The sequence below is a fragment of the Aphelocoma coerulescens genome, chromosome 1A (genome assembly GCF_041296385.1).
Source record: "Aphelocoma coerulescens isolate FSJ_1873_10779 chromosome 1A, UR_Acoe_1.0, whole genome shotgun sequence".
Lineage (NCBI taxonomy): Eukaryota > Metazoa > Chordata > Aves > Passeriformes > Corvidae > Aphelocoma > Aphelocoma coerulescens.
The window spans coordinates 69,911,330-69,936,492 of record NC_091014.1 but is presented as its reverse complement, the minus strand read 5'-3'; the positions used below and the strand labels follow the sequence as shown (position 1 = coordinate 69,936,492).

Sequence of the window (25,163 nt, the reverse complement as noted above, 5' to 3'; positions counted from 1 at the left end):
ATTCTGATGAGATGTGGTTTACGAGGAGCTCTGTACTACATCTCAGCAGGACCTTTCTGTGTTCCTGTCTGTAGCAACTCCCAGATCCTACACGCTGCCCTGGGACAGATACCAAATGCTGCAGGATTATGTATTTCCTTCTAAGAAGGCAGTTCCTGCTTTGTTCTCTGGAAAGCTGGTACTGATTTTTACAGCTTGGGGCTGAGTTATGTATGGATATTTCTGTATATATATAAGTATATTCATATGAATGTATGAGTAGTCAGCATGGATTTACAAATGGGAAATCATACTTGACCATTGTGATATCCATCTACAACAAAATGATTGGCTCAGTGGATTCAGGGAGAATAGTGGATAAGCTATAGCTTATCTTGATTCTAGAAAGGCTTTTGAGACTGTCTCATAACAGCCTCAAAGACAGACTAATTAAGTATGACCTAGACAAGAATACAGTGAGGTAGATTGAAAACTGGCTGATCTGCTGGGCTGAAAAGGCGGTGATCAATGGCACAAAATCCAGTCACTAGTCATTTTACCCCAGGGATTGATTCTGGGGCAGTACTGTATGTCCATTAATGACCTGGATGATGGGACAGATTCTCAGACAACACAAAACTGGGAGAGTAGCTGATGCACCAGAGGGTTGTGCTGTCATCCGTGTGGTTCTGAACATGGTGGAGATATGGGCTAATGGGAATTTTATGAACTTACTAACTTACCCAACCTGCACGTTAATAATTGAGCCATGCCATCATGTCTCATGCTGGGTGTCTAAAACTGAAGCTCCTTCAGACCACCGGCTACTTGGGCAACACAGTGGCCTTTCAGCATATAAGAACTGGAAGAAGCACACACAGTAATTCAGGGGGCTTCCCAACGAGAGGAGTCTGGATTTTGCAAGGAAAACTTTGTCCCTGTTAGTGTTTCATTGCCACTGGAGCTCATGATGTGACCTCCCTTGGGAGAGTTACTGTGGTCAGGGCAAGCAGAGGAGGTCTGCTCTTACTGGCCCTTTTAGGCAGGTGGATCAGTGTCCTTTGATGAAGCCAAAGTCCTGACATGGAGGCTCCCAAAACAAAAACGTGCTTCTACTGGTTCAGTGTTTTTTGCCAATGGCAAGGCGGTTGCTTTATACTCGTGCACACACAGCTTTGCCAGCAGAGTTGTCTCTCTGCTGGGAGTGTCTGCCAGACAGCAACCACTGCTCCTCGGACCAGAAAAATGCTCTTAGTGTAGACATAGCCTAAGGGGCTGATCCTGCTGTTCCAAGTCAGTACTTAGGGGGCTGCCCACATACAGCTCTGCCAGTGCCCATCACTTCTGCCTTGTGACACTCAGCTTCAGCAGGGCCGTCTCCTCTGGGAGCTTGGGAAGGTTTTGATGAATCATCTCATACCGCAGTGCTCTGGCCATGGCCTTTGGGGCCAACAGCTCCCAGAATGAAGGGAAGGATCTGTCACAGAACCAGATGTACAACCCAGCTGGCTTCTTGATTTACACCTGTGTAAGAAGAGGAGAAGCAGGCTGTCAGTCCTCACAGTGCTCTGTGAGCATTAACTAGTTAATGCAGGGGAATCCCAGAGGAACAGTGCTCTAAGCAGGGATTGCTGACAGATTCATCCTATTAGCCACTACTCCTAGACTTTTACAAAAGGTGTTTTCATTAAGAACAGGCCTGTCACATCTCACTTGGCATGAGCATCTCCCTCCACCTAGTGTCTCCTCTTGTAGTTAATTCTTTTGTTATCTGTGTTCCAAGAAACTGTAGAAAAACCTCACTTGGAATTTTTGTTAGACTCCTTGCTGAAATTGCTGTGACTGGAAAATTTGGTGATGAGGGCTGTGGGGGCAGAACAGGCCTGCAAACAGTAAAAAATGGTACATGTAATTTCTTGAACTGTCTTGGTTCCTTTAGGTAGCTGTGATAGTTCTGCAACTCATTTTGGGGCTTAGGAAGATTTTAATGAATCATCTCACCACTTTTTCCTTTTTTCTTTTGAAAAAAACAGAACAGAACAAATATGACTTATGAGAAAATGTCCAGAGCCCTACGCCACTACTACAAACTAAATATTATCCGGAAAGAGCCAGGACAAAGGCTTTTGTTCAGGTAATTTTCTTTCTTTGCCATTCCTTTCTACAGACAATTAGTTTTTGAGGATGGAGGATGGAATTGTGTGGGATATCTCGTTGCCACAGTTATAACACAGCTGACAATGGCCATACATTTGTAAAAGTGGTCTAGAGCACTGCTCCCCAGCTTTCAAGGCAGCCACACCAGTTTACAAAAACACAGGCCTGTCTCAGTGATCAATGGAGACAACAGAAGTCTTTTCACTGCTTCACCCAGGCTGTGCTGTTTATCTAAGGTCTTGTTTAAGCCCTTAGATAAATGATTCAGACAAGCTGCTGGAAAACCCACTACAAATGGACTTCTCAAACACAGCTGCCAGTGAAAGCTAAGCAGGGATCAGGCATTTCCTGAAGGGCATTGCAGAAGAGAAGCACTTGATGACCACATCTTTGGTGCTGCCTTCAAGGAAGAGAGGGAGCTGCCAGAGCTGTTCATAAAACCCAACGCATTGGATTGGATGATACAACCAATAATTTCGGAAATAGGGCCTGAAACAGCATTAAAGCAGGGAGCTACTTGTACAAACTTGAGTGCAGATGGCACAGAGTGAGAGCACTCCTGTTCTCTTCCAACAACACCAGCAAATCCTAGTGCATGTCTGACCGTCAGAACACTGAACTCAGACCAAAGACTGCTTTGCTGTCAGTGGCCTGGGTCTAGTAGTGTGCTTGGAAATTATATCAGTAGGAAGGCAATCTTAGAATTTGTTTTCTTAAATAGCTAACAGAACTGCATTAGCACTCAAACTATCTTCAGCTGAAAAGGGTTCTGTGGAATGACTTGTTTATGTTAGCTCTTAGAAGGAAACATAGGTGCAGGAAGGAGAGCGAAGGACAGAAGCGGTCATGGGCAAAATCAAGGGCTCGATAGTAACTTATTTCTCCGGTGGAAGGTTAAAACAAGGTTGCTTCATCAGTACCAAGGGTACCTGTATCTCTGTGGCCTTGTATGAAGACTGCATTGCTCTGGGGGAATTCCTGATGCTGAACAGTGAATGTGCTTCTCTTGAAGCTTTCCCTTCAGTGGGGACATGCACAAAACAGGAGTCCATCTCTTCTCAACCAGGCTGCCTATTTTCTCAAAACCATTGTAACTTAATGCCCTTGGAGACCACAGTTCCTCTGTAAGACTTGGCCAAACTGACCAACAGATTCAAAGGTCACCAGAGAGCATAAAATACGAAACTTCATTTCCTTTGGAAACTGGGAAAAAAACCCCTACAAAACATTTCTTTGCACAATTCCCAATAAAAACTTTTTGATGTTGTTTTCTTAGACCTATTTATATCTAAAGAGCAAAAGAACAGCTGCAAAAAATCAAGTCATTAATGTGCCTTCCTTGGCTATTCCTCGCAAGCACAGAAATAATAGGAAATGTGACTTTAATGCGCAGGCTGTTGTCATCTGCAGATATCTGTATGGAGCTTTAAGTAAGATGGAGTCAGAAAAGGATTTCTAATAGGTTGGCTGGCTGTCTTCTGCAACAAAATAGGTCACAGCTAGTGTTTCTTAATTTTCATGCAGTTCTGGGTTGGGTTGTGTTTGTTTGGTTTTTTTTTTTAATGTAATCAAATGCTATTAGAAATACCCACACTGTGGTTTCCTCAATGTGACTTAAAGCACAGACCAGAAGGAATACCCAAAGTCCTGTGGTGCAGCTCACATTGGCCCATGCCCCACATGGAGAGGAGGGCAGTGGGACCCCTCTGTGTTTTCATTTCATCCTTGTGCAAGATCAACAAGACAGTCACAGGGTTTAACTCAGGGCACAGTCTGGCTGTGGGCTTTGGTGCATTTTCAGTGTGTAGCCAGGCACTGATTCACCACTCCTGCATACAAGTTTTTCACCACCGTAACACCGTTTGTAGCAGCAGCATTTTTCCAGCAGTCACACAGCAGTGAGTCATAGCCCTTTCTTTTTTTTTCCTAAATGCATATATGCACATGATTTCCAAAATTAGAAGGGATGGCAAAAGGTTAGTTCCAGGCTATGCTGTGTGTTTGCTGAGAAGCTCCAGCAGTGAGCATTCTGGGTCAGTGATAGTAACAAGGCTCCTGTTGGTTGCTTTTGTTTTCACTGGGGCAAGGATATGGAGCATATCATCAACCTGAAGTAAAATCAGCTCTTATGATTAACACATTTCATACTGCTGCATGTTAACCAGCACGTTGTTAATGAAAGACTGTGAAATTTTGTACTACTTCCAGCATAAATATCTTTCATCCTAATTTCTCCAGAAGTGCTTGGGAGTTGGGAAACTGATTTGTGTTGAAACCAGGATTTCATCCTTCCTGTTCCACTCTCTCTTCCTACACCATTAAATTGAAAGCAAAAAAGCAGAGCTACCTCTGTGCAATAGTACACAAAAGCATCCTGGCAAAAACCAAGACTGCAGATTTAAACTGCAGGCTGGTGTGTGTCCTTTCTCATTTCCTGCTGCTGCCATGCCTCCCCAGAGGCAGTTTCTGTCTCCAGCACCCTGCAGACTTAACTGCCTTGAGACATTGGTGCTGGGAGCCACGGCATTCATCACAGAGGATGCTGCCTCACTGCAGTCACGCTTGCTACAATCACAGAGGAAGAGACTGTCTTTGCTTACAGTTCCCCAGCCCAAAACCTTTTACCTTCAGGGCTTTTTCCATTTCCTGGAACTTGTTCTGATTTGGACTTCGGCTTTTTCCCCCTCTGTTCCTTTGATGTTTCATGTTCTTCTCACTCACCTGCAGGCAGGCCTGCACAAACCAGTAGCCCTGTGCCTCCCCACACCTTGCAAGGGCTTGTGCTTTGAAATATGCTGATCATAAACACTTCTCCTTGTCTCTGTCACCGGACACCACACATGAGTGTACCTGGGCCAAGCTGTATCTGACATGACAACAGCAGACAATATGAGGCAGAAGAAATAAATATCATTCTTTGGAAAAGACTATGGGGTTTGGTTCAGATTTGGGCTTTCAAGAAGCTGGCGTAAATGCCAGTGATTTTTTTTGTTTCCTTTCAAGGTATGCAGGAGGGAAGACACCTGGGGAGAAGCTGGGAAATACTAAGGCTTTGGGAGGATACAGCAAAGCTTATCTTGGGAGCTTTAGAGCTCAGGGGTCTCAACAACTTGGTGAAGATAAAAGCTGAGAAATGTGCTGGTTTCTCTGTTTTGCAGGTTCATGAAGACCCCAGATGAGATCATGAGTGGCCGGACAGACCGCCTCGAGCACCTTGAATCCCAGGAACTGGATGAACAAATATACCAAGAAGATGAGTGCTGAAGGAAACAGGTGCACCACCTCTGTGGGTCCAGGGGAGAAACATCTGCCCGATGGTCAGCACGGTTTGGGAGGGGAAGCAACAACACAGAAGCAGTACTTGAGGTCGCCACTTAGCTTGAAGACCACGCAGGACCTGAAGCACCTTAACAAAACAAACTAACAGGCAGAAGTGGTGCTGGCAGGAAAGAAAAGGGGAGAAAGCCTGGACTTATGCACTACTTCACTGTTCCTACAAAGTCTCCCTTGAGTTTTTTCTTTCTTTTTGGTTTGTTTCAGTTTTGGGGGTTTTTTGTCATTTTTTTTTCCCTAATAAACATGCAGTTTGACTTTCCTTATCTCACATAGGACAAGACATCAGATTATGCTTCTTCTTTTTTGGTTTTGTTTTTTTTTTTTTTGGAAGGCTTTCCTATGGAAATAGAGTGCTCTTATTTTCTGTGCAAGTCTCATGACACAACACCGCATAAACAATAGCAACACAGAAGGGATTTGCTCAAGGCTTCCAGTTTGCTTGGATCAATTTATATGTGCTGCCACTGGGAAATGTGTTGAAGCTACCAAAAGAATTTCTCACATATACCTGTCAAATGAAGAGGAGATACCCTTCACATGTAGGCTGGGCTGTCATCCCAGCATAGCTTGGGCTCACAATGAGTACTCTGAGTGGCTGTTAACTGCTGGAATATGGACCAAAACCAATCACCTAAGTGCTCCGGGGAGGAGAAAAATAAATGTGACAAACCTCTGCAAGAGACTATCAGTTAACATTTTCCCTCCTTCTAGCAAAGAAGTGATAGAATGGAGCAGGGGGAAGGGAGGGTGGGGACAAATACATATATATGTGTGTATATATATAAAAGTTCCATATATATATATATATATCAATATATATGTAAACCCCCCAGTATATTCACAATGCAGAATTTCAGTTCAGAGTTTTCTATAAAAAGGGAAGACTGAAGCATCTGTAATTACAGAACGAAGGGGTGTTTCTCATACCTGCTAGCAATTCTGGGGTGAAAGGTGAAGGACTGTTCCTTACATCACAGGGAGAAAGCAAAGGGACTCATCACATGGTTTGTATTACTCAGAAGCCTCTCCAGGATCATTTTGTGCTGCTGGAGAGGTAGATGATTCACCACTCTAAGAGCTGATGTTAGAGAACTAGAGACCAAATAGCTATACTTATATCTTGTAATTGATTTTGGCTTTGTTTTGGGATTTGTTTTTTTTTTATGCCTCCCACTGCCCTCCCCCATCCTACAGCTCTGCCATCAAGGAAGCTTGTCCCAGCTTGACTGTTTCTAACATGATTTAAAAGACAAGAGAAAAACAAGCCCTACAGCCGTGTTGCTTTCTTGGTTTGGGGTTTTGTTCTGGTTGCAAGGTGCCTCCATTTGGTTTGCTGCACTGAGGGTGCTTGGCATGAGGCAAAGAGCTATGCCTGGTTTGGTCACAGAATGCTCAGCAGTCCTTGATGCCCAAACAAGAGAACCTGCTGGCCTGTTTCATTTCAAAGCTTGGGCCACCAGGACAGGAATGCCTGTGGTGTCCAGGTGTCCAGTGATCCATCAGCAGTGGTCCTTTGAATGGAAGGAAGATCTAGCAGCAGAAATGGTGCTTGCAGAGGGAGAAGGTGTATAGGGAAACTGCAGGAATCACATGGTGCCTGAAAGAAAGCACGTCCACACCAGTGCATTAAAAGCAGAAAGCCTCTTTAATGGAAACATAAAAGAAACTAGATCTGGAAAAAAATCAAAAGGCTAATCTAATCCATTTCAACCAAAAAACAAGGTACATTCCCATGATAGAGCTTTTATCAGCTATTAAACCAACACGACATTTGATCTTTCCACATATTTAACAAGAGGGTTAATCTATCCAGGAAAACATGGCACTGGGCAATGAACAGTGTCCCCTGTGTTTAAACGGAGATAGACCAGTCTCACCAAAGACTTAGTGTTGAGTCACGGGTTGTAGAAGGAACAGCTTTGTTAAGGGTGTAGATAAGCATCATACAACAAGGAGAGATTTTTCTGAGCCAGTATCTGATGAGGAATGACAAGGTGTACATTTCTCCCTGAGCTTTTTCCAGCCACGTTTTTTCTATAAAATCATAGTCAGTAAGTTACAAGTCCCAGCACACCACGTACTTGATCTTTTCTGCCTCAAAATAATGGACAGGGGAGTGTTTTTCAGCAATGTGTCACCTGTCTCTGTTGTGACTCTGAAGTCCTTGGTGCTCATGGGGCATGAGATTGGGAGACACTGCAGGGCTTCAGTAGTCACAGATCTGAAACCTAAGGTCCCAGGGAGTTACTCTGTCAGCCTGCTCAAGGGTCCCCAAGTTGCAGCCAGGTCTCAGGAGCTGGAGTGAAGTGGTGAATTTGACAGATGGAGTGTGATCAGAAGTACCAATGTAAAGAAAGGCTCTAGCTGTATCCTTGGGTGTCCAGTGGTAGAAAGAAACTAAAGTTTTGCAGAGAATGATTCATCCTCTTTACTGTTGTGGTCTAGACAACTGCATAACTGCATTATTTTCTTTCACCTGCTGTTGAAAGATGGTGAGGGACCAAAAAAAAGACCAATAGGGACTTCCTGTATAAAGTGCTCTGATGAGTCACAGCTTTTTGTCATGGCCCAAGGTGCACACTGCAAAATACAGAGAACCAGATACAATCCACCCGTTTCCTCACCATTACCTACCAAACAAAGTCCATCCTCAGCACTGGGTAAGACAGGAAAATCACATGTTGTCCTGTAGGGAAGCTTTGTAGCAGAAATGTTCACCTTTACAAAAAAATGCAATCACTTCCACTTGCAGAATCTAAGTCAAAGGGAAAACAAAATGTTTGTTGCTGTTGGAAACTCTTCTCAGTTCACACATAAAGGACATCTTCAGACAATTTCATCACAACCACAGAGAAGGAGTTCTCTCAAGGCTGATGCTAGTTGGAATGAAAATAGCCTTTGACCTTGGAACAGGCCAGTCCCACAGAGGCCCTTCCTGTCTCCTGCCAGGTCTCCTGGTGCCAAAGGGAATGGTGTGGGTGACACCAGAGCTGCCAGAACTGCAGGGGCTTGGGACCTGTTTTGGGAGCTGCAGGATTTGAACTGCTCTTGGGGTCTTGAAGTGAGTTTATCAGGTATGACTAAAAAAGTAGTGGCAAGCTAGAGGAGCTGCAATAGGGAGATTCCCATCAACCTCTCATCCACGTGGCAGATCCATGGGAGTGCAAAGAGAGCTTTAACATCCTGAGCTATAGGAATTTGTCGCTGCCTGCCAGGACTAGCAAAGGTAACACTGTCTTTCTACCAACACTGACACCTGCCTTCCCCCCAGTTTCTGATTTCCCAATGTAGAATTTGCCAGCAGCAAAACAGCCAAACTTTCTGCCTTTGCCACCAAAGCAAGTGAGGAAAAGGAGAAAGCATTTCATCCTTGGAGACACACAAAAGTCACCTGGACACGTCCCTGGGCAACTGGGCCTGGCTGGCCCTGCCTGACCAGAGGGGGTTTGACCAGATGACCTCCAGAGAACCTTGCCAACCTCAGCACCCAGCAAAGGTTCTGAGTGGTTAAGTGGTTAAGCAAAGGTTAAGTGGGACCTTCATTGTCATCAGCTTGCTACAAGCCTCAACAAGCCAGAGGCCAGTCAGGTAGGACATGCTGCAGTTCCACAGCAGAGTATTTTCTTGATTGAAGTTTGAAACCTGTTGACTGCCTCTCCATCCAGAAAACACTACTGGGGCCCTTTCTGTGAACACTAAGTTGCTGCCATCCTTCCCAGATTTCAAACTCCACATATGCATTCTCCAGATTTCTTTTGTCAGACTGCAACTGTATGCGAATCCAGAGTTTGAGGTCTTCGGGTTTTTTTTAAATAAAATTCTAGTGTTTTTATTGATGACGGCTTTTGTTTTTTTAAGGTGTGGGGCTAAGGGACTGAATCAAATGAATGTAACAAAACAAAAACAAGCCTATTCTCAGGGCCAGTGAGTTGCAAATAATTTTTAAAATGCTTGTAATTACATCATCTCAATAAAAAAAATTTAATATAAAAGCAGGAATGCCAAATTTGTTGGTGCAATCATTGCTACAAGGTTATTTCTTTTTAAGAGCCATGGTACCCAAGAGTCTATAGCACATAGCTGTTTTCAATCAGGAAAGGAAACCTGCAGGCTCCCCCTGCCCAAACATGGATGGGCAGTGTCTTGATCTTCCTTGGGAAGTGTTGTTCGGAAAAGTTAAGGCTGTCCCTTGAAATATTTACTCTGCTGCCTGTCCTGAGAGATGAGCCGAGTACTCCTCTAATGACTGGATGCATGTACCTGGTTCTCCTTCCTTCTCTTGGAGAGGACATAGAAGGAAAAAGAAAAACCAAAAATGAGTTGTTGTGGTGACTGATGCATCTTTTTTGGCCTGATAAGCAGGCCAGGTCAAAGAGAGTGGGAGCAAGAGGTTTTGAAGAGTATTCATCTTTGCAAACCAGTCTAGAAACCCAGCCCCTCTCTTCCAGCATAGCAGGACTGTTTTTCAACTGGTTATCCCTAACCAGGAGGTGAGGAGAGAGCAAGATGAGGTGGCACAAACTGCTCCCTGCTGTCCCTGTCTCTTGCACGGTGGGGTTCCTGGCACTTTTGACAGTGTGAAGCTTCTGGAGAGTTTCTGAACATCCCTGCTCCAGAGGTGCCACCAAAAGCCACACCAAACAAACATATCCCTGCTCCAGAGGTGCCACCAAATGCCACAGCAAACAAACAAACAAACAAACACGTCCTATCAGCGGTACACAGCCCACAGCTTGTACTCTCTGGTGGGAGCAACTCAAAGAATCACTGAATGGTTTGGGTTGGAAGGGACCTTAAAGCTCATCTCATTCCACTCCTGCCACAGACAGGAACATCTTCCACTATCCCAGGTTGCTCCAAGCTCTGTCCACCCTGGCCTTGGACACTTGCAGGGATGGGGCAGCCACGGCTTCTCCAGGCAACCTGTGCCAGGGTCTCACCATCCTCACAGGGAAGAATTTCTTCCTAGTATCTAATAAAAACCCACTCTGCTTCTGCTAAAGCCATTCATCCTGTCCTATCACCTCCATGCCCTTGTAAAAAGTTCCTTTTCAACTTTCATGTAGGCTTCCTTCAGATATGTCAAGCCTTTTAAAGGTCTCCCTGGAGTCTCCTCGAGGCTGAACAACCCCAACTCTCTCATCCTGTCCTCTTAGGAGAAATGCTTCAGCTCTCTGATCACCTTTGTGGCCCTCCTCTGGGCTCATTCAACAGATCCATGTCTTCACAGCAGGTTAAAATATTTGGATCCCATCTACAGCTCAGGATGACCCATGACAATCTGGCTGATGTGTGAGCTAGGGGCACTCAGCTGCTCCTTGCTCAATATTTACTTTTTGTTTCCTTTCACTGGTGTTTTTAAAACACAAAGGCAAAGAGTAAGCAGTGAGCAAACCCCTTTCTGAGCCAAGACCTCAAGCAAGAAGGAAACAAAGGTGTGTTCCTCCATAATTCGGTCCCTTAAGGCCATTTTCCTTTCCTTTTAGAAGAGGAAATAGATGTATCCTACACCTTGGCACAGCTTTCTCCTCACTCTGAACAATAGCAAATGCTGCAGGTTGAAGGCACAGTGGAGGAAGTTCTCAGTGGTTTTGGCTATTGGTCCAGTGAGGATTAGTCTCAGCTCAAGAACTAGTCTTGAGTCCAGAGAACATCCTTTGGAGACTCTGGGACAGAAGAGGCACAGCATGCCACTTAGGAAAGATGTGAGGAGAGAAGGGATGCACTGCCACAGCATGAAGCCCAAAACCAAACGTGCTGAAAGAAAAGGTCACTGTGTCAGTGTAAGTATTCCAACAGCACAAGAACAGGTGGATCTATTACATGTCAGGTCTGCCCATACTGGATTCCCACGCACCCAGGGATCTGCTGGTTACACTGAGTTCACCCCAGGCACACCTTGCTCAGTTCTGATGCAGAAAACAGCATCCCTTCTCATCCTGCAGAACTGGAAGTTGAGCTAAATTATATCCACCTGAGAGGAGAAAGGTGCAACTTCATGAGCTGCTTCAGAAGAAACGTCCCACTGCACAGTGCCATCCTGCCACACCCACGAAGGCGGAGGCTGGGGAGGGAGGAAGGGAAGGTTTGCAGCTTTGTTCAAGCTTTCACCCCCCTGAGCAGCTCTTAAGAGCCCAAAAGAGAGCCAGGTGATGCTAGAGGAGGAACTTCCCAGGACCCACTTCCAAAAGAAGCAAGGACATGAAGTGCCAAGAAGTCAATGCCAGGGCAGCCAGAACTCCAGCACAAAATATAAGACAGGACTGTGCCAATGGTGAACAAAATCACATCAGTTTCTTCATTCTAGGTGTCCCTACCTGTTTTGCCCAATCAACTGAAAAATTTTATACCATTTTGAAGTCAGGGCAGAAAAAGAGGGGCAAGAGGCTGTCTTCCCAGTTTCATCCCTCCAGTCAGTTCTTTCCTCACCTTGTTGCCTTGAAAAAAGGGGAACAGAGTGTGGATGCTCAGCGACCAGCTCATCCCGAGCTGGCTCCAACAGTGCCAATGTCACCAGTGAATGAAGCAGCCTTTCCTCCTCCCCAGCAGCAGTACTACTGTATCCCTGCTATATTGTATCCTCATCTGCTCAAAAGGACAGCACTAACAGTGCTTAATGACCATCTTCCAGGGTTAGTCATCAAAACCTGGGCAACCAGTCTACTTACTGACCGTCTCTCCACCCCGGATAGATGTCCACTGAAGGGTAAGGCTTAGGCTGTCACTCTGCAGGACACTTGTTTCTTGTGATCCTTGGCAGTCTGGGGCAGGCTAAACATACAAATGGGAAAGAAATAACCTGGCAACTGCTACAGAGAATTGGAGCAGTACACCTGTTTTCTTCAGTGTTGTCCATTTGTCAACAAAAGCAAGTGTGGGCATCTCCGCCATCCTCAGTTCCAGCACAGGAACCAGGCTGAGATACCAATTTAAAACCAGGCACACCCTCTTGGTATGACTGCTCTGAGCTGGCTGTCACAAACTACAACATTTAGGGGAGCAAAAGGAAAACACAGCGGCCTCCCATAAGACAGTAGAGGTCGTTATGGCCGATATGATCAGTTGTAAAACCTGCAGGCACACATCAATCTCTGCCTCCTGCAAACACCTCTGCATAAAGTTTCCCAGCATCTCAAAGTGCTGGAGAACAGCCACAACAGGAAGAATGATAACTGTTCAGGAATTAGAATTGATCTCCTACTGCCTGATAAACACTGTTAGCCTGGGGTTGTTGACTTGAAGCCAAGTTCTGCTAAATGGACAAAGTTTCCAACTCAACCCTTCCTGGTGTTTGACAAGGTAAAGGGAAGGAACTGAAGACAGCTCAAACAAAGCAGGTATTGTTTCCAGTAGGCTCCGGAAAGATGTGAGTGCATGACCCATCAGAAGACAGTAAGGAAAAGAAGCAGGGGTGGCATGAAAGCTGAGGCAAGCAAAGAGTCAGTTTGGATGATCAGGACGAGGAAAGCTGGGAGTATTCACCATGTGCCTCACCAAGGGAAGGGCCAAGGTCAGTAACTTTCACTTGGCCAGTGTGTGCTTGCAGGATCTGAGCAGGTCTCTATTCAAAGCCCTGCACCTCCTCTGTACCAAAGGTTAGTCATCTACTGCATTAAAATCCCTTTCTTTCCATTTAACTTCATCTTAATTCTGCTTCCAACCATTAGCTTTCATTATGCTTCTCTTCTCTAACTTCTGTAAACCATGGTATTCCCACTTGTACATGGAGATCCTTACTGACTGCAGTCAGTGCAACTCTTATCTTTTTTCCAGCTAAGTAAGCAGAATGCAAGGAGGAACTGAAGCTCCATGTGGCTTCCTGCAGGGGCTGCTCCTGGCCCGGAGAGCTGCAGAGCACATCCACACTTGTTTCTTGGGGTGTTGACTGGCCCTTTCCTGCAGGAAAGGCTCCAGAGAGCACATCAGTCTTTTGAGAACTGGCTGATGTGAAACAGAACGGGGAAAGGGAGGAACACATATTGAGGTGTCTTTCTGGTCCCCTGAGAGCCCAATTAAGCCAACAACCATGCTTCTTCCAACCCTCTGGCTATGGTGGGAGGTTCTCTCTCCTCTTGGGAATGACCCTGGGGAGATTGCCTGCAAAGACAGTAGCAAACACAGCAGCCAAAGAGGCTGCCTGTTTTTTCATTTCTTTTCAAAATATTCTTAGCGTTGGTGAATGTTCTTTGGAACATGCTGCCTCGCAGATTCTTCCTCCCTGACTCATATCCCAGATCACTCCTAAAAATTCCATGGAATCAGCAAGCAAGAATAATTAATGGACAGACAAATTTCACATGGCCAGGACTTCACCAAGTAGTTAACTCACATAATCTGACTCTCTGCTGAAATTTCCTCAACCTTACACAGAACAGGAGGAAAACGGGCCAGAGAGATCTGCCATTCCACAGTAACAATTTCATGCATGAAGTGACACCTTTGCTCTGCTAAAGCCAGTGAAAATTAGGGCTGTACAAAATCTGTGCAACATAGAGATCTGAGCAGTGTCCACAAAAAATATCCTACTGAGGAAAAATTGAGGGTTTACTACAAAAGTAAAACTTAACTCTCACAGCAACCTTCTCAACCAAGTCAATTCCCACCCTGGAGTGAAAACCACAACAATTTGTTTGGTTTTCTTTGCAGAGACCTGGATTCAGTGCTGACATCCATCAGATCCCAACACTGATGAACTGACAGCACAAAAATCAGCCTCAGACCTAAGGCCTCTCAAGGACTGAGGCATGCAGGGTTGTCAAGTCATGTCTTTCCCAATTGGAAGTTTCAATAGAAATAATTTCACAGCAAAAGGCTGTTGGACAAAAAAAAGGACCCACTTCATAAAACAAAGCCAAGTCCATCTTGAGACTTAGGAACCTATGGTCCAACTTCCTAAAGGACTGATTAACCTACAGGTTTCACCAAAGTCAAAACCCACGGATTTTGCATGGGAAGGGGCAGAGGGAGAGACGCTCACTCCCTGCTGAAAAGCCAGCAACAGAACACAGCTATAGGTGTGAGAGGCAATTGCAAAAGGGTAAGTGTTTATCCAAGAGAATTTCACAAAGAAGGAAACATTTTTCATTCAGCTGTAACTCTTTCAGGAAATTATTCGTTTTCCAAATGAAAATATTTTCTTTAAATTCAAAACAACTGTTTTTCTCCCAGCTTTTGTTTACAAAAGAGGGAAGTGCTTCAGCTCTGTCCTTTTTCATCCTTCCTCCACAAAATGTCAACCAAGCCTTGTGTCTTGGGTTGGGAAGTAATTTTTCAGAAAAAAAAAGAAGTGTTGTGAGGCTTTGCTGAACAGGTGTAGGTGCTGCTGCTGCACAGGGGAAGGGGAAGGGAAGAGAATTTCTGCTCTTCTTCACCTGTTAGCGATGGGCACAAGGCTATTTGTAATGAGCTCCTCAGAGCCCAAGGCTGACTGCCAGAAAAGCAAAGGGAAAAATCAATTCATTCACCTCTTCAAGAGCCATTTAAGTAGTCCTAATCAGAAAACAAGCATCTAGTTCACTCCTACTTCTTCCACCTTGATACTTTTTATGTAAGACAGATGCCTCCTGTGGGTTGCAGCCACATGTGGTCTGTATGCAGTGAGTGAGCAATTTCCAATCCACAAAATACATGTCCTGTTGTCTTTTACTCTTTTGATCTCCTGTTTCACTGCAGTGTTGCCAGCATCCCTAGGAAGCCACACAAAAAATTCACAGGCTTTGTGCTGTAACTGAGTCTATCACTAAGCCCAGCTTTGGTAGGAGTGGGGACATCTCAGACATCTGGTCCTATCCTCCACCAAACCAAGAGCTGTGGTATTAATGTGACCATTCAGGCAAACAATTTGCTTGTAATTTAAATCTTATGGATGCTGAAACAAAACAAAATTGAATAAAAACCACAGGCCATGGACACAGGAACTGTCTCTGAGTGTGTCAGCTGCCTTTTGCCTCTGTGAAAATCAACAGCATCTAAACATGTAACCAAATTGAGAACATATTGGTAAATCCATTCAATTACAGGAATGGATGTGCCTGTGTGGGAAAGAAGAGGTGTCAGCCCACGGGCAATAGTGAGTAGTTGTTACAAAGCAGTAGGAGACAATACACTGCTTCCAGGAGCACCTGCACAAACGAGAGGGACACACAGCTCCACCTGAGATTAACAAGGGGAAAAAAAGGATAAAAACATAGCAAAGAACAAGCTCCCCAGCTCTTTCTGCTCCTGTTACGTGTCCTTGGGAGCAGCCAATGCAACCTGCCTCACCCTAATTGACTGTAAGGAGTCTCTCTGCCACATCTGCAGCCTCAGATGTTAGTCTGGTATACCCAGGTCCTCGCATGTACTCCCACACCCCTCCTGGTGCCAGCACAAGCCCTTTGGCAGCCCCCCCACACACTGACCGGGTGAAAATAACCTGCACAGAAAGAAGAGGCTGGTTTTCAACTCCTCGGTCTGACTCACCACCCAACCACACAAGCAGCAGTGCTGCTGTAAGATGGATAGTGGGAAAAAGCATCCCAGAGTGGGGAGAGGAGCGGGAAACCACAGCCCAGCTGGATCCCACTTGGGCCAGCTCTCCATGGCCATCTGCTTCCCATGGTACTCCATGCTGCCATTCCCTTTTTGCTTTTTGACATCTAACCCAAACCAACACACCCACAACTGTTTTCACTTTCGAGCAAACCAGGCTGGAAAACTGAATTCCTGGGGCACAGCATAGTCTTTGCACACTGTCAGACAGCGTGGCTGTCCTGCTATCTGAGCTGGCTGATGTGCTTCAGAAGAGCTCATATGTGCACAGCTCTCTGAGGCTTTCAGCTGCAGCCCTCACCACTTATTTTCTACCTTCCAATTATGACCTCCTCAATTGCTCTGTGCAGCCATCTGAGAGTGACCAACTGTCATGGGTTTGCAAGCCTGGAAGGGATGTCCTTGCCAAAGGGTGCTTACAGGTTCCTCTGTGACCTGACAGAACCTATCAGTGGCCAGTTTGAATATGGACAATTCTTTAAGCCACTTAAAGTTGTGACCGCCTCTGTGATCCACACTTAAGAATAGAAACCCTGAGGCAGACTCTCTCTCTCTCGTTTCCGGCGCTGGGACAGGTGGCTGTGGGCCCCGTGCGGGGGCCAGTGGGCCCAGCCCAGGCCCTGCTTGGACCAGGCCGGGCCAGGCCACGGCCATCCTGGAGCCATGGGCCTGTTCCAGCTGTGGAACCCCCCCACAGCCTTGTGTGGGCAGCCGGAGCGGCTGGGCTCTCCCCCCTCCACATCGATAAGCCACATTCCAGCTGCAAGGCCGAGGTGAGATTAACCCTTTTAGTGCTGTGAAGAGCTGAAAACCTGAGGGAAGAGAAAGAGGAGATGCTTAAAGCTGAAATTCTGTTGTGAAGCTATGATATGTCAGAGTATCCCGTTGTAATTTCATGAAGATATGGGGGGTTGGAGTGTTCAACTTGTAAGCAAAAGCACCTGCGCTGAGACAGGCAGATGCTGACACAGCTGTAATTTCATAAGAAGTTTGGACAGGGAGAGATGGAAGCGATGAGGACTTTTGCTCCAAATGGGAAAGGAGAAACCTCAGTTCCTAGAGATGCTCCCAGAGATAGTCCTAGAGATGAAGATGAGGAAGACTCTTTGCTCCCAGGGAAGGAGAAGGGCCTCTGTTCATTTAGAGATGAGATGCTCCCAGAGATAGTCCTAGAGATGAAGATGAGGAAGACCCTTTGCTCCCAGGGAAGGAGAAGGGCCTCTGTTCATTTAGAGATGAAATGCTCCCAGAGATGGGTGAAGAGAACTTTTGTTTCTGAATGGCTCAACCTTAAAATTGTACCCCAAAAATCTTCAAGAATGGACCCTCGAAAGCAGTTGTGGGAAAAGCTGCAAATTGGGGGAAGGGACTCACATGCAAGCAGAGAGAATCCTCTTCCTAAATGGACTAAAGAAAGTTATTTGGAAGTGGGCGGCTGTCTCGTTGTGATAATGTGTTCATAGCATGAGCTAGAGAGACTCCTCTTCCTAAATGGACTGAACAAGGTTATTATGGAAGTGGTAAACAGACTGAACATCTCAAGGGTTGTCTTTTTACATTGTCAGTGGGAGAAGGGAGGAAGGTGGGGGGAGGAGGAGAGTTCTGAAGGTGGTATAATTTTTTTTTCTTCTTTTAGGTCAGTTAATAAACTTCTTTATATTCTTTCAAGTTTGGTGCCTGCTTTGCATTTCTCCTAATTCTTATCTCACAGAAGATAAACAGTAAGGAGTATTTTGGACCAAACCACTACACTAAATTGGTGTTTCTGCCTGGTTACAAACCCAACCCGCTACACCAACAAACCCAACAGTTTTGCTTCAAAAGAGTCTGTTGCTCCTTTGTTGGGGGGGTTCATGACTGGGCAGAGGAACATGGCAGACAAGCAGTACTCCCATAGTTCATACAGGGCGCCCCAGTTCCCAGAGCCAGACTCTGCTGTCTTTCACTGGTGCTGCCTCTTTATCCCCTGGGAACACCATGTATTTCCAAACAATCCTGTTGTCTGCCACTGGTGGCCTCCTGTGTCAAGACCACCCTGTGTGTAGGCTTTAGAGAGAAGCCCCATCCCTTCCAAGATAAAAATCCACTGGAGAGAGAGTTCACTTCAGTACACGTTATATCTGATTATCCAAAACACAGCACAGTCTCCTGGCTGCTTCCTTGGCGGTGTGACACACACTTCCAACACCCTCCAAAAGCTAGCCCTCTCATCTCGGATGCAGAGTTGGCCATAGGAGTAACCACCTCCACACAAGATTGCTGAAATTCCCAGACTCTGAAATCCCCAGGATATTCACTTGCCAGCTCCCACCAGTATTTTGATCTTCACAGCCTCAGTGAAGATGAGCTGGGGAAAGATGATGGGTGTTGCAAGATAGGTGGGTGTTGCTCTATTCTTGGAGGCAGCAGGTACTTTCCTAATGTCCCTGATTGCCCCTGAGCCATTTCCCCTCACCTTGAACCCTTCTGGTCCTTTGCTGCCTGGAAAAGTCCAAGAAAGACACTGAGGGGATTTTGGGGGTTCCATTTTGTTATTTAGCATCATGTGAGGAGCCATTAAATAATTTAACTCTGTGAGCTGCTTTAATTTTTTTACATATTTACACAAGTATGACACTAGGTGTGCAGATCTTTGCTTGCATTGATAGTGAACAACTTAAGAGCCCTTAAGAAAAGAACAAGTGCCTGCCAAAGACAAATTGCTTTCATTCTCTTCCCTCCCCCTACAAGGAGGCAAGAAGGATATTGCAATAGGTGTTGTATTCCCCACCCTCCTTTTTTTCTCACTGCCAAACACATTGCATCAGGAACAATTAGAAACTCTTTCGTTGTGTGGGCCGTTAGTCTATGCATAAAATGCACAAACATTTTTCTTCTTTAAAACAAAGCAAAGCAAAATCCCACCTCCTGCATAGATTCACTTTCAGGAAGCCAATTCAGCTGATAAGGTGAGGAACTCTACTTGCAGGATAACTACTGCCACAGAGGCAGAGCTGATCTCCCAGCCTTAGGAAGGGACAAAAGCATGCTCAGAGGCTGTTCATTCCATCAAGGGGACAAAGATAAAAGGAGAAAGAGCTTTTTGAAAGTTACAGCTGCATGCACTCACCACAGAAGGATTGCAGAAAATACAGCTTAGATCTGCAACTACTTCTGCTTCTGCCAGTGATGGTGTGTTGTTCCCCAAAGGACCTTCCCGGGAAGCAGGGGTCTATAACTCAGTGTGATAAACTGGCACAGCATGATTGAAACCAGTTGGACGTTAAACACCTGACCCCAGACGGTAACTGGAACATCCATTACCAACAGTGCATGCAGAAGCACCAACTCAGCAGCCATCATCAGCATGAGAGCCCAGCCAAGATCAGTGCTTGGCACTTACCAGACAGACTGAGAGCAGTAAGTGATGGTTCATATCTAGACATTCAGGCCGGTGCAGGCAGTGCCTGTCCAAAGCAAAATCCTCGTCTAGAAGAGGTGCTTCAACCTCAGCTGTGTCTTGGGATGTACAGCCCAGACAAAGAAAAGCACAATGCATAATCCTCCACAAGCAGTTGCAGCAAATATTTCAAACAGCAGCTTCATTTTATTTCATGCATACACTTTTTAATGCTGGTTAGTGCTCAGACCCGTCCTGCACGCTTGCTCCCACTGCCTCCCTGTCCACAACACAGCAGGACTTCACAGGAGTTCCAGTTACCAGCAGGGCTGGGACTTCATTCTTGAGGGGCACAACTGGAGTCAGTAACCCCACTGCATGGGGCTGTGGGCTGGGTGTGGGCTGCCAGGGACCACAAGGGAGGGGCTGCACTGGCTGTGTCCAGCTGGGGGTCAGGCCAGAGAGGCAACATTTAGCCCCAGCAGTTTATCCAGGATCCCCCAGGAAAATTGCATCCAGTGTGGTGACCCAAGTCAGGTTTTGTTCAGGATCAAATATGTGTGACATCTTTGTTCTAGAGCTAGGACTGCGATCAGGTCGAGCAGAGCAGGGCAGAAGCCCTTGCTGGCTGCTCATGTGCACCTTCATCCCCCTGCCAAGGGCTAAGCCCAGCAGCCTTCACCACTAAGCTGCTGCGCCTGCCCCAGGCCGTGTTCCCCTCGCCAAGGGTTCTCTGGGGTCCCCTGCATCTCCAGCCCTCACCCCCCCACCCAGGACTGCTGGCAGCAGAGGTGGCCCCAGCAAGAAGCAGGCACCAATCTATCACAGTGGGTTATCACTTTCTCTCCTCTGACACAAAATTAAATGCTCCCCACCTTGCTGCCAGCAGCCTTAACCACATCACAAACAAGAAGGAATCTACAGAAGTATTCAAAACATCTGGATGTTGTGCCACCACGGCAATTAAATCCATTCTCACTTTCTCACACAGTGCCTGAGGGAAAACCGACAGCACAGCAGGGCAGAGGAGGACATGCCGTGGTAATCTCGGCTTCCTCAAAGCCCGGATCCGTGTTGCAACCTCTGAAACCACCCTTAGTGGCAGGCGTTGTCCCAGGAGCCTTGTCCTCGCTGTACGGGCTGGGGGTGGGGGGGGCTGTCTTTGGAGGACAATCCATGTGCCCGTGAGGGACTGCAATGCCCAGGACTGCCTCTCCAGTGCCCGCCTTTAGCAGCCACTGTGGAGTTGGAGCAGAGCAGCAGCTGAGCAGGACTGAGGAAGGGGAATGTCCCCCTGCTCATGGCCAGCAGAATCACAGAATCACGGAATATCCTGAGTTGGGAGGGACCCAAAAGGATCATCGAGTCCAACTCACGGCCCTGCACAGACACCCCAACAATCCCACCCTGTGCATCCCTGAGAGCATTGTCCAAACACTCCTGGAGCTGACCATTCCCTGGGGAGCCTGTTCAGTGCCCCAGCACCCTCTGGGGGAAGAACCTTTCCCTGATACCCAGCCTCACCCTCCCTGACACAGCTCCAGCCGTTCCCTGGGTCCTGTCCCTGGTCCCAGAGAGCAGAGCTCAGTGCCTGCCCCTCCTCTTCCCCTCACGAGAAGCTGGAACTGCGCTGTCTCCCCTCAGTCTCCTCCAGCTGAACAGAGCAAGAGTCCTCAGCTGCTCCTCACACGCTTCCCCTCAAGGCCCTTCACCATCCTGGTGCCCTCCTTTGGACACTGGCTAATGGCTTTATGTCTTTCTTCCATTGTGGCACCCAAAACTTCACACAGTATTCGAGGTGAGGCTGCCCCAGTGCAGAGCAGAGCAGGACATTCCCTCCCTGGCCTGGTGCCCCCCAGGACACGGTGCTTTCAGGGAGCTGTGCCATGCCAGGCTCCTCTCCCTGCTCCGGAGCTGTGGCTGCTGCCCGAGGAGGAGGCCGGGCAGGGATCCACGGCGGGCGGGCGAGGACAGCAGTGCAGCTGAGGTGCTTTCAGCACTCTCGCCCCGCAGCCTGCCAGAACAGGCCCGTCTGCTCCCTCCTTCCCCGTGTGCACTGCAGAGCTGGGCTCTCCCCACCAACCTGCCTGGGGGCCAACGGCACCCCCATGGAAGACTTCTCCTGGATCTCTATTCCATCAGAAACAAAGGAGGTTTTGTCACAACATGACTGCATTGTGGCAGTGCCTCGGCTTGGTGGCATCTCAGAGGGTGAGAGGTGGGTTTCCACCCCTTGGGCAGCCCAAGTGAGCTGCCTGGGTCCCTGCTGCTGGCACTACCTGCAAGTGCAGTGTGGCTGGCCTGAGGGAGCAGCTGGGCTGCCCAAAGCCCAAACTTTCCAACCCTCTCCCTTAAACCTTTTTTAAAAAATCCACTTGGAAATTCCTCATCACAACCACCAATACCCACTTCTATTTTCTGCATCAGGCACACAACAGAAAATAAACTATAATATTTTAAGTTATTTAATTGGCCACATTTTGACATCCAATCTTTTCTATCACCAGCACCAAGTTTCCCGTGAGGAAGTTGATGAGAACAATAACAGCACCTTGAAGTCAGATAGGAGATTCCTGCTGGAGGGCTGCACAGGAGCTCCCCAGCACTCACTGTCTGTTACCCCTGAACAAAATCCCAAGCCAGCATCCAAATGTAGCTCATGTTACCTCCCAGTCCCTCACCCTTAGGCTCCTGTTGCTTTCAATGCCTTTGGACAAGGCACATGCTCTCTCAATTATCTTTTCAGCAGAAGCTTCTAGTTTATTTGCAGCCCTCAAATACCTTTTTGTTCCAGCTGATTTCATTACCTGGGAGAAACATGCTCTTTGCAGGATGGGTGAGCTTGGCTTTACATGGATGTGTGCTGCCTAATGAAACAGGGCCTTGCTTACTCACTGGAGTTCCTAGAAGTTCATTCAGCAGAAATAAAGAACAATTTGACAACTTGGCTACCAGGCTACAGGCTGCTGGCCAGTTTACAAATCAGTAACCAACCAGATGAGACTAAAATCCTCTGCCTGGGTTCAGCTAGATGAGCTATTTTTGTGAATAGTGTATTTTCTGGGAAAAAGCCATTTCAGATGGACTGTTGAGAACTGCAAGTTCAGGTCAAGTGAAGCAAAGAGTTCCAGCTGAAAACAAGCAGGAAAAAAACCTGTAGCATTGAAAAAGTTTAGTCTGGCACCCCTGAAAATTATTTATTCCAGAAATTTCAAATGGAAACTTCTTGCTTTTTCACTTCAGGATGGAAATTTTCATTTAAAGATTGACCTAAATTTCTATAAGGAATATATTAATTAACAGAAATAAGAAACAGACTATATCACTCTGGATCATGTATAGCATTTCATAATGGTAAGAAATGCTTGGCTTCCTTTTTTTATTTTTCTAGGGGAAAAAATATCTTGATCTTCTTTGTCTTGAACCAGTGCTTCTCCCAAAAACATTCACCTTAGCCACTGAGCAAAACCATGACTACCTCCCTACTGATTGTTGCAAACACTAAGAACAGCTCACAGCATGTCTTCAAGACTACTATTTTTTGGTGTGCACAACTAGGACCACAGAGAATTTACTCTTCAATATATCTAGGGACATAGGATGGGCAAGGAGAATCAGAAGAAAACTTTAGATCTTTTGACACACATTTTCCTGTAATACAGTAAGTATGCCTGTCACTGTCAGGGATCCTTTTTCTCCAGCTAAATGAAGGCTTAACTCTCATCCCAGGGTCCATTTGAAGAACATTTTAGAGTCACAGCATTATCAACATGGGAAAATTAAATGCAGAGAGATTTTTGAGCTGTGATTATGTAATAAGCAGCCTGCAAATTTGGGGCGCCTGTGCTTTTGGCTGCCCGACTTTAGATACTCGCAGCCTGATTTGCATGAGCATTAATACACCCAGAACTCCTACTGAGATCAAAAAAAGATCTCAGTGCCTCTGCAAAAACAGGTTGCTGGCATCCAAAAGCAGAGGCACGTGCATTTTTCCAAAATCTGGGTCTGCACCTCTCATCTCAGGTGGCCTCTGAGCCAAAAACAGATTTCATCCTCAGCAGCTCCTGACAGAATTCAACCCAATTTCTACCTCTACAAAAATCCCACAAAGCCCCTCTTACAATTGTGGAGAGCAAATTTATTCTGTTGTCCTCTCTCTTTGTTCTGGAGGTTTTTTAATCACCCTGATTTGGGCCATTTCTTCTAGAGCCTAGAGGTACTAAAACGGCTCCACACCCATGAGAGGCCACCTACATGTGCATACACATACCCAAGCACAAAAGCAGCCAGTTTAGAGCAGACACCCGGAGGTCTCACTGAAGAGCAGACACACACAGAAGTTGAACAAGAACCCATTCTGCCATGGGTAGGTACTGACCATCCATGCTCAGCAGCCCTGGGGTTATCACTGCCAGAAAGCTGCAGCAAAGGAAGTAAATGCAGACAATGTGCCATCGATCTGTGGCCAAAAGAAGGGAAAAAAAGCACTTCCTGCTTTTCTGTCAGCAAGATGGACTCCAGAACATTCTGGACCAACTTTCTGCAGTGTCTACCTGTGGAGTTTTGCCTTTTGGAAGGGCTTTTTCAAGTGGATGAAGGCATTTCTATTTGGCTTGGAGAAGGAGCACACATTGCCAGAGCTTGGAAAGGGCAATGTCATGCCCAGGGAGCATAACATGCTAACAGCCTAACAGTGACTGGGCTCCATCCAGCTGTGACAGGGCTGCTGGGTGGCTGCATTCCTGTGCTTTTTCTTTCATGTTCCTCTCCCTGGCATCAGAGCAGGGCGATACATCTCGGTTCAGCAAGTGCTCTCTTCTTAGGAGGAGGGCAAAGGGCAAGAGGCTGAGTGCTTACAGAGGGTGAGGTGCACAAATTAGCCAAGCAGATTTCATCTAGCCTTGTTTTCAGCTCTGATCTTCATCAAACACAGTTCGATAGCGGGCAAATTACTGCAGCCCTTGGAAAAGTCATCACACTGGGACCGCAGTGCCCGGGGCAGCAGTGCCAGGTGCTGATGATGCTGCAAAGGGACCATTTCCGAAGATGCTCGGCAGATTTGCACCCTTTGTCTTTCTCGAAGGCAGCATTAAAACCCACACTTCCCTGTGGAAGAACAATGACGGACAGAAAGCCAGTAGGGGGTGTTGAGCAGAGAAATCAAATCATTTATAAAAGTAGCTTAATCCAGGTGGCCACAGGTTCTCTGACAATCTGTTCTGGGCAAGAAGTGTATTTCCTGTGAGTGCTTTCATTTTGTCAGTCTGTGTTTCAAATCAACTTTGACACAACCTCAGTGACAAAGGCTTTGAAGTCTGAACTAAATGTGCTACAGAGATCATTATTCATAACCACTCAGACGGAGAGGGAATATTTTCCTTTTGAAAGGTCCTGCCAAACCTGTCCTGTGCTTTGTTTACTTTCAGAGGCACCGTGGTCATTCCTTATGAGGAAAGGGGATGAAGGAAAGAAAGGGCAAAAACAGTCTGGCAGAGAACAGCCTTCCAAAATCACAGATCAGAAATTCACTAAGAAAGTACGGGTACCATTCCAGCTGGAAACTGCTGCTTCACGTGGACACTGAGCAGTCTTGGGTCCACTTCTGTGACACCTTGATCTGTATCTATTTTGCAGAGAGTTAAGCTGCTGTACTTTTTAGGTCAGTGGTTCTATTTGCAGTGGCAAGGTGAAACCCAAACAGTGAGTGTTTACATACTTGGAGAGCTCAAATCCTATTCAGTCCCCAGGGGGTGCAGCAATCATCTAGGATTTTACAGTGCAG

The 25,163-nt window shown here is 46.5% G+C and overlaps 1 protein-coding gene across 1 annotated transcript in view; it reads left to right on the top strand.

Annotated features, from left to right (window-relative positions):
• ETV6 (ETS variant transcription factor 6) overlaps positions 1-5,731 on the top strand; it is a 124,626-nt gene extending 118,895 nt beyond the window's left edge. Inside the window, exons 7-8 of the mRNA XM_069003432.1 lie at positions 2,013-2,113; positions 5,295-5,731. Coding sequence (XP_068859533.1) covers positions 2,013-2,113; positions 5,295-5,400 — 207 coding nt within the window. The 3' untranslated portion in view covers positions 5,401-5,731. The remainder of the gene's footprint in view (positions 1-2,012; positions 2,114-5,294) is intronic.
• Positions 5,732-25,163: the final 19,432 nt, after the last annotated feature.